General features: G+C 40.6%; 1 protein-coding gene across 1 annotated transcript; it reads right to left on the reverse strand.

Annotated features, from left to right (window-relative positions):
* Positions 1-7,311: 7,311 nt before the first annotated feature.
* On the reverse strand, positions 7,312-7,734 carry LOC307107502 (mitochondrial pyruvate carrier 1-like; the record flags this gene model as incomplete). The annotated part of the gene is made up of 1 exon (XM_079784733.1): positions 7,312-7,734. The coding sequence occupies one exon, from the start codon at positions 7,732-7,734 to the stop codon at positions 7,312-7,314; it is 423 nt and encodes a 140-aa protein (XP_079640859.1).
* Positions 7,735-14,488: the final 6,754 nt, after the last annotated feature.

Consider the following 14,488-nt stretch of genomic DNA (forward strand, 5'->3'; position numbering starts at 1 on the left):
GCTACAGTAATCAAACAGTATGGTAATAGCATAAAAACAGGCATATAGCCCAATGAAACAGAATATAGAACCCAGAAATAAATCCACACATTTATGGTCAGCTCATACCATATTGGGAATGCCTATACTATATGTGATCTTGGGCAAGTTATTCAATACCTATGAGTTCTTTTAGTGTTTGAAAACATGGGAATAATGATATAAATCTTTATGATATTCTGAGGCTTAAAGATAGTGTGTGTAGTATCTAACACCCTAGGCTGTTGTTTAGTGTTTGTTTATAATATGATACATGTTATGTATATTATTAGTAGTTAGGATGCAGCTTAGGGCATGGCCTGAAATGGCACAAATCACATCATCTCACATGCAGAATTTAGTATCATAGTCATACCAAGTTTCAAAGGAGCCTGGGAAACGTAGTCTCTCTCTTGATCCCTAATCAACCCAACCACACATTGGAGATAATAGAAAAATAGAAAAAATGGAGACCAAATATTTGGGAACAATAGAAGTCTCTGCTTTGAGATGCTTCTACTTAATGTGGAAAAAAGAAAGACAAGGTGGCATAGAGATTGAAAACTATCGATCATCGCCGAAACCGGTTTGGCTCAGTGGATAGAGCGTCGGCCTGCAGACTCGAGGGTCCCAGGTTTGATTCCGGTCAAGGACATGTACCTTGGTTGCGGGCACATCCCCAATAGGGGGTGTGCAAGAGGCAGCTGATCGATGTTTCTCTCTCATTGATGTTTCTAACTCTCTATCCCTCTCTCTTCCTCTCTGTAAAAAATCAATAAAATGTATTTAAAAAAAGAAGAAGAAAACTATCGATCAGATGAATAACTCTTGTAAAATTAAGTTCTCATGAAAATTCAATTCCCTCATTCATTTGTTTAAGCCAGTGGTTCTCAACCATTTTAATGCCGCGACCCTTTAATACAGTTCCTCCTGTTGTGGTGACCTCCAACCGTAAAATTATTTTTGTTGCTACTTTATTACTGTTATTTTGCTACTGTTAATAAATCGTAATGTAAATACCTGTGTTTTCCAATGGTCTTAGGCAACCCTGCTAGCGGTTCTCAACCTGTGGGTCGCGACTTTAAGCAAATCTTAATGAATCTCCAGTGTTCTCTTAGGGACTTGGGAAGTTGAACAAGAGTATAACCAAGAAGAATTGAGGAGGAGTCTATAGTCTGGAAGGGAAACACAAGAAACAACAAGGAAATACTCTGTAGTAATAGGTAAACAGGTATTGACACTATACACACTATATCATTAGAGTGTGACCTGTTTAAACAACCCATGCCATGGTACTCTGCACAGGTGGATTTTAAATGAATTGAGGATGACAGTTGCCTTTGTAAAAGCCCAGTCCTGCAAACAAGTGCCTTAGTTGTATTAGGGTAGTCTCCTGAGACCTCTTACAATTCCAAGAGGAACATACAATGGGGCCCACTTATTTCATTAATACAAGAGCACAGTCATTCTATAACGCAATCATTCTTTCCTATTATGAAGGAAATTAAAAAAATCCATAACTAAATTTCCAAATATTTTTACCATGAGGAAATGAAATTGAATAGAAATTGTATAGTATATATCTCCTGTTAAATTACCTTCTCAGACACTTTGTCAAATAGGAATATGGGAAAGGATGATTATTTATTTAAAAATGTATTCATTAGTACAGGGAGAAGAATAAGATCTATATATTATTCATACTCCAATGGCTCATTTAACTTGGAATTAACCCAAAATATTTATGACCAGCTGAAATTAGCAATGGCCTTTTAAAATGAAACATAATTATACAGAGAGAAAAATCTGTAAGTTTAACCAATGTCATACTGGATAATATTATATAACTTGAATATATATATATATATATATATATATATATACATATATATATATATACATATATACATATGTGTATATGTATATATATATATATATATATATATATATATATCCTATCTAATAAAAGAGTAATATGCAAATTGACTGTCACTCCAACACAAGATGGCTGCCCCCATGTGGTCAAAGATGGCTGCCCCCATGTGGACACAAGATGGCTGCCACAAGATGGCCAGCAGGGGAAGGCAGTTAGGAGGGACCAGGCCTGCAAGGGAGGGCAGTTGTGGGTGATCAGGCCTGCAGGGGAGGGTAGTTAGGGGTGACCAGGCCGGCAGAGGAGGGAAGTTGGGGGCAAACAAGCTGGCAGGGGAGCAGCTAGGCATCAATCAGGCTGTCAGGAGAGTGGTTAGGGGGTGATCAGGCTAGCAGGCAGAAGCAGTTAGGGGCAATCAGGAAGGCAGGCAGGCGAGCAGTTGGGAGCCAGCAGTCCTGGATTGTGAGAGGGGTGTCTGATTGCCCGTTTAGGCCCGATCCTAGCAGGATCGGGCTTAAACAGGCAGTCGGACATCCCTTGAGGGGTCCCAGGTTGGAGAGGGTGCAGGCTGGGCTGAGGGACAACCCCCACCCTATGCATGAATTTTGTGCACCGGGCCTCTAGTATATATATATATGTGTATATATATGTGTGTATATATATATACATATGTAATTTTACTTCTTTAAATTTTTTTTCCCTTTATTGATTTTTAGAGAGAGAGGGAGAGGGATGAAGAGATAGAAACATGGATGAGAGAGAAACATTATCAATTGGCTGCCTCCTGCACACCCCCTACTGGGGACTGAGCCCAAAACCCTGGCATGTGCCCTGACTAGGAATCCAATCCGTGACCTCTTGGTTCCTGGGTCCATGCTCAACTACTGAGCCACACAGGCTGAGTTAATTTGACTTTTATCAGGGTTGCTCTCCTTAAGGCAACCAATCATTGGAAGAGTTTTCTGTATTTCAGAGCAAGATCTTTTCTATTGCCAAAACTTTAAAGGACTAATCCTGCAGGTCAGAAAATCTGATTTATTAGGAAAAACTGTCTGGTTTGGGAAGTTTGAATGGTCACAACTTTGAGAACTGCATTCACCGTGTGGCTACCTGCTAGCTTTTCAGTGAGAGTGCTCTTCCCTGAGCAGTCACAGAAGCATCGGTGAGGGATGCTCACCGGTTAGGAAGGAGGAAAATATCTGAACTCACATTAAATGAACACTTACTAGAAATTTAAATATAGACTGAAAAGATCTCCTTGTAAATATTTGAGGCTTTCTAACATGCTTTGGTTTCCAGAGAAACCCCTAAAAATATTTTCAATGCCATCTCTTTTTTTTTTAACTACTAAAAAATCATTGTGTATTGTGCTATATCACAGAAATAAATGCCCTGGTTTAAAATGGGTATATTACCTTTATGAAAAAAAAAGAAAATATATGGAAATATTATTCATAAATGAAATACTTAATATTCCAAATCCTAATGAACATTCCCAAGATTTAAAAAGTAATCTTATTATCCTTCTCCTTTATATTATTGCTCTATTTACATAAACTGAATGCTATTTTTCACACATAAATCTTTACATCCTTTATGAAATACCCAATTTTCATGAGTCTTTTTTACTTTAGACAAGAAACTTATAAGTGTACAGTAATTTACATAAAGAAAGTTCTGCAACCCTCTTTGTCTCTAAAACTTTGGATACTTAACCCCTGACAGAGAACCACTTCATTCCGTGTGTGGCCTGCAGCCATAGCTAATAACTTAGTGGCAGTCTTGAAGAGAGGAAAAGCTCCCAGCAGAGTTGGAAGCTAGTGCGAAAACATCAAGGATGTGTGCAGAGAATTGCTTTCTGATGATAAACCGACAGAAGAGATTACCCCACCATATAACCGTATATTGCAACAAAACTCCCATATATCGCAGCTCTTGCATACTTATATGATGCAATTGAAGGGTTTGTGGTGTGCCCTCCTAGTAATGATGAGTTGACACAGGTTTTGTTTCTTTCTTTGCTTTAAGACTTTATGTCCTAATTTTTTTTCTAACTGTATTTCCCTCATATTTTAAAGGAGACATTTTAAAGGCAAAATTGGTCATTCAAGCATTTTAATCATCTGCAATGATTAAAACCTAATAACTTGTAAAGCTTCCTTTGACATTCCTTTAAAGCCTATTTGTACAACCCATTAATTACATTTTCATGTCTATGCACTTGTGTCATTTTACACACAAAAATAAAAATTTTAAATATGCCTGCTTTAACATGAGACTTACAGGCAAAAATCAATATTAAAAATATGTGATGATGCACTGTTAAATTAAAAACTATATAGATAGGAATACAGACACATATACACACATAATGGTACATTCATACAATAGACTATTACACAGCTTTAAAAAATTAATTTGTTATTGCTTACAATACAAGGACATGTAATGCATTATTCAGAGGAATGGCAAGCATCACGGCTTTTAATACTACAATTGTCTCCCTTTTTCTGTGATTCTCCCATCTCTGCCCTCCTTTGTGTGTTCAGTTCATCTTCTGGCTAATAATGCTACAGCCAGTATGGGTGGCCTGTTAAACAGGCACAATGTCTAAAGGAAGCAGAGAAAATATTGCTGGCAAGAAGGATGAGATTAACATTGCTTATAAGTGGGTTTCAACAAAGCCTTTAAGAAATGCTGCTCACAATGACGTGTGATGCACTCTATTTTCTATTTCATCTTTAAAACATTGTCACCACAAATAAACTTATTTCATGATAGACCAATGAAACACTTTCTGGATGACAATAGCTTAGATCCATCAGGGTCCACAGCCAAGAGCCAGGTACAGTCCCCAACCTCGTGGCCTTAGAGGGCGGTAGCAATAATTCAGGAAGGAGGGCATCAGGGGTCTACCATAGGCTCCTGACCAAAACCCACCCTAAGGCTTGTGGTGGAGGCCAAGGGCTCTGTGCACAGTAACATGCAGTGAGGTCACCGTAAGTTCACTGCAGCCAGAAGGCAGAACGTGAGATCTGAAGTGAGAGAATGGGCATTGAAAGGAATTGGGAGCTGGGATTTATCCTGAAGCAGAGGGAAGGCATCAAAGAGTTTAAAGCTGCGTGATAATAATAAAAAGGAAGATTCTTCTAGCTTTAGAGTAAAAAAAAATGCCTTGGAAAGGAGTTGCCCCTCCCTAAGCTCCTTTTAGGATACTGAGGGAATGAATGGGTGTGTGCATAAAGGAACTGAACGGGTAAAAAAAAGTCTCAGGTCTGTGTAGTATAACTGGGAAAATATTAGCATGAGTCAGAAAACAAGAATATCAGCTAAAGCGAAAAAAAAGTGAGCTAAAATTTGGAAATACTGTGTTCCTTTGTCTGTGGGGCTTTAGGAGATAAATCAGAAGTCTGAGTAGGGATTTGGAAGATAGCAGCAGCCAGAAGAAATGGGATTAACTTGGGTAACTATGTGGAGTGAATCAGAGAGGGAACAAAGGCACACGGACATTTGAGGGTGAGCAGAAAAGAAGCCCCTGCGGAGACTGGAAACGAGTAGCCACGGGTGTGGGAGACCTGGCAGTGGAGAAGTGGAAAAAAAAGAAAGATCGGGCAATGCTATCAGGAGGGTAACTAAGATCAGCACAAAAATTGTCCTTTTGGATTCTGAGGAGAGAGAGAGAGAGAGAGAGAGAGAGAGAGAGAGAGAGAGAGAGAGAGAGAAGAAGGAGGAGGAGGAGGAGGAGGAGGAGGAGGAGGAGGAGGAGGAGGAGGAGGAAGAGGAGGAGGAAGGAAGGGAGGGAGGGAGGAAGGGAGGGAGATATCTGGGGAGACTATTTCCACTGAAGCTCCACATGCCTGATGACCGGCCTGTTTTGTAAGGGTGCATTATCCAGTGAACAAATGTCCCATTTCCATAAACTCAACTGTGAAAAGCAGGGGTGAGAGAGGTTGAGTTGGACAAAAAACACACAGTGGAGGGGGACTTTATTTTTATTAAGCGAGAAGAGACATGCAAATAACGTAGGTAAATGTAACAGCCCATTTTGTAACCACTAGGTAGCCCAGAATATCCCAGCTAAGTGGCATTCAACGCCCCTAAGACACATGCCTGCAAACAGATCAAAACGAATCAGTGTTCAGGATTTCGCTCCTTGTGTTCTGCATAGTCAGGGCAGCCTCCTGCGTTTTCACGGAGATAACACTTCCTCTCCTGATTCTCTGCTCAGAAGTGCGAGCCCTGGAGCCCTGCAATGCTCCTGCAGAAACTGCCACCAACACCCCTGCAAGCAAAGAGAGGGGCCCCTCTGTGAATGTGAAAACAGCCCCCTGGGCCAGGCATTGTCCCTGGCGGTCTGATCCCTCAGTCAGTCCTTCCTCAGAAACACTGCATCATAAATCATGACAAGGAATCCTTCCCCTTAGACAGAAGATGTCTCTGCAGGGGGTAAGGAAACCCCTGCCTTGCCCAGTCTCTTTGAAGACATTTCCATAGTGCCACATCTCCGTATTTCTGGATGGCACTGAGCATATGTACTGATAGAATGCAAAGCCAGTCTTCCTGGCTTATGTAGATGCACAACAATGAAGCACAGCGGGTCAAAGAAGGAAGCTCTGAATGACCTGTAAATTCCTCTCTCTGTACTTAGTCCCACCCTCCATCTTCTACAGGATACCGTCAACCCACTGTTCAGGGCCCCGTGAAACTGGGCTGCAGGTCCCCCTTGATGTTGCTTTCTCTGGCCACGTGGAGGGATGGTTCAAGCCACCTGGTCTACCTTGCTAGCTCCTTGCCTTCGCTAGAGCATGCATGCAAAGTCCTCCTCATTCTCCTCCCTGCTCAGTGCTCTCCAACCAACAGGTCCCCTGACCTAATTCGTCTCCTCCCTACCTTCTCTTAATTCCATATGGTACAGGTTTTTACATCAACTGCACAGAGAGTTGGGGATCACATATAGCTTCTTATATCCCAGGTATTTATCCAACCAATGTTTATTGAGGAGTTATTAGGGACCACAGAGTACCCCTAAAAGAACTTCTTGGAACTACAGTTCCAGTGGCACACTTTTAAAAACACACACCACAATTACACAATTGATATTCAAATCCTTCTCTCTCTCTCTCTCTCTCTCTCTCTCTCTCTCTCTCTCTCTCTCTCTCTCTCTCTCTCTCTCTCTCTCTCTCCTCTTTCTCTCTCTTCTCTCTCCACTCTCTCTCTCTCTCTCCCCTACTTTCTATTTTTTTATTAATCAACCTGCAGGTTTTAAATGAGATTTGCACTCTCTTAGAGTCAAACCCGAACTTTTATTCGTCTTTCGGAAAAATAACAGTTCAGAGCTGGCAAGCTGCAAAGCTTCGATAGGGCCGTCTCAGCCTTCAGGAACCTCATTTCGGGGCCTGCCGGTGGGGGCCGGCGGCCACCTAGAAGCAGCTGCCATCCCCAGGGTCGCAGACGTACTCGCACTCGCACTCGGTGGTGTCGCTGTCGGTGTGGGCGGCGGCGTCGGTGTCTGCAGCCGCCTTCAGGCCGCCGCCGCCGAAGCGGTACATGAGCAGGCGGCTGCCCTGCACGCTCTGCGCCACCACGTTGGTGCCGTGGCAGGTCATCAGCAGCAGGTTGCGGGGCTGCACGCGGTAAGCGAAGCGCATGAAGGCCAGCGAGTAGAAGATGAGCGCCGTGGTCATGCGGCCGCTGATGATGTCCGGGGACGCCTTCATGTCCCTAAAGGCAGCCAGCGGCAGGCCCCAGTTGGCTAGGGGACCCCACAAGTGTGTGCTGGTCACATAATCCCGAAACTCCTTGGTCTTCACGTAGTCCGATGCCTTCCGCCACAGCGCAGTCATCGCCGCTCTGTCTCCGAGCCGTGGTCACCGAGCCGTGGTCACCGCCGTGGTCACCGAGCCGTGGGGCGCGTGGTCACCCGGCCGTGGGGGCGCAACGGCCGAACAGCCAGCTCACAATGACGTGGGCGTGGAGACAGAGGCCGCAGCCGCTCACATCCTTACCTTCTGACCCCCGATTCAAGGGAAGACAATGTGTTGTACTAAGTAGAGCAGGGACTTCCAAGTTAGAGGCACCTATTCAAGTCTCAGCTCTGGGTGGAGGAGGGTGAGCCAGCCAATCAGCTCCTCTGAGGCTCAGCTTCGCCCCTGGGGAAATGAAGCCATCCATACCTACTTCTCGGGTTTCTTGAGACGTTTCAATATTATAACACACACACAGTTTTCTTGCATGAGGTGGTTGCTCATGAAACATGTATGGAACAAATGGAATGCATCTTTAAGTCTGTGTGAAAGGACATCCGTACATGAAAATAAGTTATCTTGTTGCTCCTCCAAACTAAGGAAAGTAAGCACAAAAATATGAGCAGTTAAAAAATGTTCTGACAAAAAAAAAATCTTTAAAAATCTCCTATGGTTATTGATTGAGTGCTTACTATGTACCTGTCATTGGGGTGAAGAATTTAATTGTATCCCCTCGTGTACCTCTCAAAACCAAGGTGTGAGTAAATAACTTATTTTACAGATTTCAAATTAAGGCTTAGAAAAGCAACAGGGCCAATAAGTCTCAGATCTGTCTGTGTATGCTTTACTGTCCAGAATCCTGACTAGAACATAGCAAGAGGTTTTTGAACATACATACACGAATTTTCACAAACACACTCGAATAAGCTGCACCAAGGTTGCAACTCTGAATTATTAAATGTTTGCATTCGGTATGCTTGGCTGACTTGTACTCACAGAAAGCTCAGTAAGTGTTTAATAAGTAAAAGAAGTAAAGTTTTGTATAACAATAAATGTCCAATTCAAAGTAGTCTGCCAAAGTCATAGGAAAGTCACTTGTGTAACTCAAGTATTACAAATTGTTTATTTTCCAAACTCTCTACAATTTTGCATTTGTGAAATTGGGGCCTTCTCATCTTCTGAAAGGATCTGATTTCTAAAGATGACCAAAACTCATTCTAGACCAAAGCTGGAAACGAAAGAGCGCCATCAGGCTGAGTACAGCTTTGGCATGACTATGAAGTCATACAACAGATTCTCCCTCCAAGTAAAATTCAGAGAAAAGATTCATAGCAAATACTCCTTTGCTCGTGTGCATATGGCCTCTCACTGTACTCCACTGTGTGATAGATTTGATTGATGCAAAAAACACGCCGCAGAACGAGGGCAATTTACGTCCATTTCTATTTTCACTCCATTTGGAGGAAATGCATTATCAGCACATGTAGAACCATGAGCAGGCTCTATCTCACGACACCACCTTCATCTGTCACTGTGAGTTATAACACTTTGCATTTGCAGAGTGATTTATGGTTTTCACATGCTCTGCCGTTAGCTAACTTCACAGGACCTCGAAGGTATAGCTGTTACTTTCACTTCATTTTTTTCTCCTCAGCCTTTCAAGGACGGTTCACTCACATATGGTTTTGGCCATACCATAGTAACCTTAGAAAGTCAGTAATTTTCTTTTTGGGTTTTTGCATTTTTTTTGCAAACTGTACTCAATTATACATCATATTTATATTGTTTTCAACTTGGTTTTATGTTTTAAATATTACAATATCATGCTTGTTCGGTAAAGCCATTTTCTCTACACGGAATTCAATGCACATCACAATACCACCACACCAATAGCAATGAGGGGGAAAAAGGTAGGTTACCTACCCTTCTCTTTCTCATTGCTTTTAGTGGAATATATGTACGCCTATGTTCAGTGCAACATTATTTACAATAACCAATATTTGGAAGCAGCCCAAGTGTCAATCAGTAGATGAATGGATAAAAAAAACTCCACAAAAACCGTGGTACATTTACACAATGGAATACTACTCTGCTGTAAAGATAAAGAAAATGTTACCCTTTACAAGAGCAAGGATGGACCTGGAGAACATTTTTCTAAGTGAAATAAGCCAGTCAGAGAAAGACAATTACCATATGTTTTCACTCACATGTGAAATGTAATGAACAAATTGAACTACTAAGCAAAATAGAGACAGACTCATAGATAGAAAACAGGTAGACAGCTCTGGTGGTGGTGGGGAGGAGTGGTTGGGAGTGGTGGTGGAGGGATTGAACAAAAGAGGAAAAAAAGAGAGAGAACTCATGGACATAGACAACAGTGTGGTTATCAAGGGGAGGGGGTAGAAGATGGCATAGAGGGGATAATGGTGATGGAAAAAGTCAAGTAAAATAAATTTTTTAAAAAAGGCAGACTAATATAGTTACAGAATTCAAAAATAAAAATTCTTCACATCTCAGTAAACATCATAGGCAAAGTCTAAAGATAGAAGACAACTGGCAAAATCATTTGGAAACTTTCTATACTTGCACTTACCCAGGGATTTATAGTTTTCATACAACATAGTTACACAATTGTCACTGAAACTCGTAAGTGTAATCTCAAAAAAATTTACAAATTCAAACTCATAGGAGAAAAGTGGTTACCAAAAACGGGGGCTGGGAGAAAAAGGGAGAGGTTAGTGAAAGGGTACAAATTTTTGCTTATAAAATTAAGAATAAGATCTGAGGATCTAACATATAACATGGTGCCAATACTTCATAACACCACACTGTATAATTAAAATTGGCTAAAAGACTAGAATGTAAGTGCCGTCACCAAAAACAAAAAGGTAAATGTGTGAGGCGATGGATGTGTTCATTAACTGTCTGGGGTGATCCAATCACAATGTTTGTGTAGATCAGAACATCACGTCATACATGTGAAATTCCTTATACTTGTACTTGTCAATTATACCTCAATAAAACTGAAAAGACAAACAGATTCACCTATCAGAAAAAATGATGATGGAAGGAATACCAAAAATAATATAAGACGTGATATTATTACTAGTAACAATAGTAAATAAACTTTGTTGCCAGGATCCCATCTCATGGCTGATGATTGATAAGGGCATCCAATTGCAATTTCCTTTAGCTCTATTTGTGTGGTTAAGTGACAAAGTTTATTTGTATTATATTCCTTTTCAGGAGGAAAACGCTGGGGACCCAGGGTAAAATCCCATTACTACTTTCTCTTGTGTTATTGGAAATACAAAGCAGAAAGCATCCCTTGTACAAACCAAAACCAGAATCAAGTTTATTCCTAAACAGAGGGGTTTAAACAGCAATGTACAGATTTTATTCAGTCTCAGGGCCATTTGCAATTGTGTTTTAAGAAGTGCATAAAGACGCCGAAACCGGTTTGGCTCAGTGGATAGAGCGTCGGCCTGCGGACTCAAGGGTCCCAGGTTCGATTCTGGTCAAGGGCATGTGCCTTAGTTGTGGGCATATCCTCAGTAGGGGGTGTGCAAGAGGCAGCTGATCAATGTTTCTCTCTCATCGATGTTTCTAACTCTCGATCCCTCTCTCTTCCTCTCTGTAAAAAATCAATAAAATATATTTTTTTAAAAAGTGCATAAAGACGGTACCAACCATGTTTAAGAGCAAGAGATAATCTACTAGCTTTGTGCTTTATCAGGAAGGAAAAATAATTCCTTAGTGGTGTCAGATGTTTCATGTCCTATTCAGAGATTACCCCCAAGTCCCCTGTAACAAGAGCCTAGCCTGGAATTCATGTGTTGAAATGTAAACCCCAAGCACCTCAGAATGTGACTGTGTTTGGAGATAGGGTCTCTGGTGAGGTAATTAACTTAGGCTGAGGTCATTAGAGTGAGCTCTAATCCAATATGACTGGTGTCTTTATAAGCACAGGAAGATTTGAACAAAGCTACTGACAGAAAGATTAGGCAACAACAGAGAAAACATGGCCTTCTACAAGACAAGAGGCCTCAACAGAACTTGCCCTCCTGGCCCTTGGAAGGAACCAACCCTGCGGACATCTTGATCTTAGACTTCTAGCCTCCAAAACTGGGAGAAAATAAATTTCTGTTATTTAAGCCACCAGTCAGTGTTGCTTTCTTATGGCAGCCTTTGCAGACCAATACAAGGACTGAGTTAGTCCAAATGGAAATTTCTTAACAGCCATGATGAATGTCTGGAACTTTAGCTGAGACAGTATTCCCATGAAAGACACGCATACATATTCATGTAGGGGTAATAAAGTATGGGGAAAGCATGCAATTATAAAAGGTAGATATAGGTGTGGGAGCACAAAGAAAAATAATTTAATGACAAAACCAACTGATGGTGTTTTTTTTTCTGTTCATGTAGATGTATTTTTCCTGGAAACTTCAGGAGTCTTTTGCTCTCTTCATATTAAAAACAGAGGAAGTGACTGCATGCATCAAAAGGAAGATGCTGGTTCTAATCAGAATGCTCAACACATGGTAACTAATGTTAAATGATACAAATATATATATATATATGTATATATATTTACATGTGTAATTGCCCGTAAATGTCGGATTCATTTCAGAAGTTTTGAGACTGGAGTGAGTCATCTGGAATATTTAATGGACTAGAATTGTGCGCCTTTCTCCAGCAGAACATGTACTAGGAAAAAGCAATTGTTTGATGATGTGTGGGGGATAAGCAGATCTATTTGTATTCTGCCCTTTGAAAATAGTCCTTGTATATGCACATTTTTATGTCATACAGCTCAAGGGCTGGTGATTACCTATTTAAAGGAACTGCTAACCATTTCAGGAAATTGTTGCATATCTGAAAATGATTTCAGAGTGTGAAAACATTTTATACACTTCACAAATAAAATAGTCAGCTGGAAGGGACTACCTTATATTGCTGGCTCTATTTTGCATGTTTTTAATACTTTTAAGAGTTAGATGGTTTAATCTTTGGGTTCTTTGATAAGATACAGGTGCAATTACATTGATACACTTCAGTAATTGTCCTCCCTTTGCTTAATGTGAGTTTTCAAGTGTGCCTCCTGACATGGCATTTTCTGCCGATGGCAAAATAGTAAGAAGATTCATGGGTCTTTTCTTATAGATTTTTTTTTTCCTGCTTCCAGTCAAACTTACAGTTAATAAACAGAAAAAGTTCACTCGGAATTGATCCAAAAAGAAAAAGGAAACAGTAAAATTGCAGGCTATAATCTCTAACAAATTTGGGCTTGAAACCAGGTTTAGAGTAATACCCTAATTAGTTCATTTTGCTGACAAGAGAAAACCCAAATAAAGGAAAACAGACAGACATGCAAAGCTATTAGTGTGGGCTGGCTGCTTCTGTAGACTAGCACCTTGGTAACTTGCTGGACCTCATTACATTCCTATGAGATATGGCCTTGGGTCTAGACCGTGCTCATCTATAAATTACATTATTTAAAAATACACAGTTCCAGGGGGTTAAGATAAACTTTATTTTCCCACTGTGTAGTTCTTTAAATGAGAGTGAATTTACATCTTTCTTTACAATTAAGTGTGGACTGTATTTACTTTATTATTAATTTTATTTTTGATTGTTTAGGGATAAGGGATACACATATTAGACTGAGAAAATGTCTGCCTTTTTCTGTCATCTAGAAGACTTAATAAAATGGAAATTAGTTTTAATTGAAAGTTTGGAAGAACTTCCCATTTAAGTTAGCTAAGCCAATTTCCAGAATTATAGATCAAACTAGAATACTTCTTAAATAACTTCTATGATTTTTGGCCCTATATGCTTGACATATTGTATTCTATTTTTCATACTTTATATTTTCTCAGAAATTATCCATTTGATCTAAAAATATGAAATTCCAAATATATTGGTATAATGTTCAAGATAAGTTTCTCCAGTTTTTAAAAAATAACCATACATTTGATATCATTCTGTTTCCAAACTCAGTAGGGGAATAAAAAACAATAGATGAAATTCTAACAATTGAACAAAAGTCTGAAGTAAAAGGAAAAATATGAAACAAAAAAAATGGAACATAATAAGGACACATATGTAACACTGTAATCAATAAAGAAATTAAAAATATCCTGAATTTTAACTACTAATTTGCATATATTAGCAGAGATTAATTTTTAGATGGAACAAACTTAGAATCATTTACTGGTTTGTTCACAAAATAAATATGTCGTTACAAGGTAGGTCAGAGGGAGGTGTGTTGGAAAAGGCCAATACAATATTGTTTACTAGTGCACACCAATCCATGCACCAGTAGCTCTCTGCAGGGCCTGGCTGCTCCACGCCCTCTGCCCAGAGGCTCTCCGGAGCCCAGAGGCCCATCCACGGCCAGGTGCAGAATGCTTGCCTCACCGCTGGGGCGACGAGGCAAGCATTCCATCAGGCCATTCACACTGCCCGCTCTCAGCGGCCATCCCCGCAGGACTGGGGGACTCCAGCGGGGCTGAGAGGACTGGGCGCTGCCATCTTGTGGCTATGGGCACCACCATCTTTGTGATGGAGTGACGGTTAATTTGCATATTACCCTTTTATTAGATAGGATAACCACTATGCTGTATATTAAATTTCCAGGACTGAATTATCTACTAGTTAAAGGATTGGTACTCCTCAACACCATCTCCACAATTCTCCCACCACCCAGTCCCTGCTGTCATTCTCCTCTCTGTTTTCACAAGTTCATATTTTTCATATTCCACATGTGAGATCAGGAGTTGCCTTTTTAAACTGCTTTTTATGTTTCCATTGGGTTCTCAGCATGCCCTGAGCTGTATGAGAGCTGGGA

Source organism: Cnephaeus nilssonii (genome assembly GCF_951640355.1).
Source record: "Cnephaeus nilssonii genome assembly, chromosome: 11".
Taxonomy (NCBI): Eukaryota; Metazoa; Chordata; class Mammalia; order Chiroptera; family Vespertilionidae; genus Cnephaeus; species Cnephaeus nilssonii.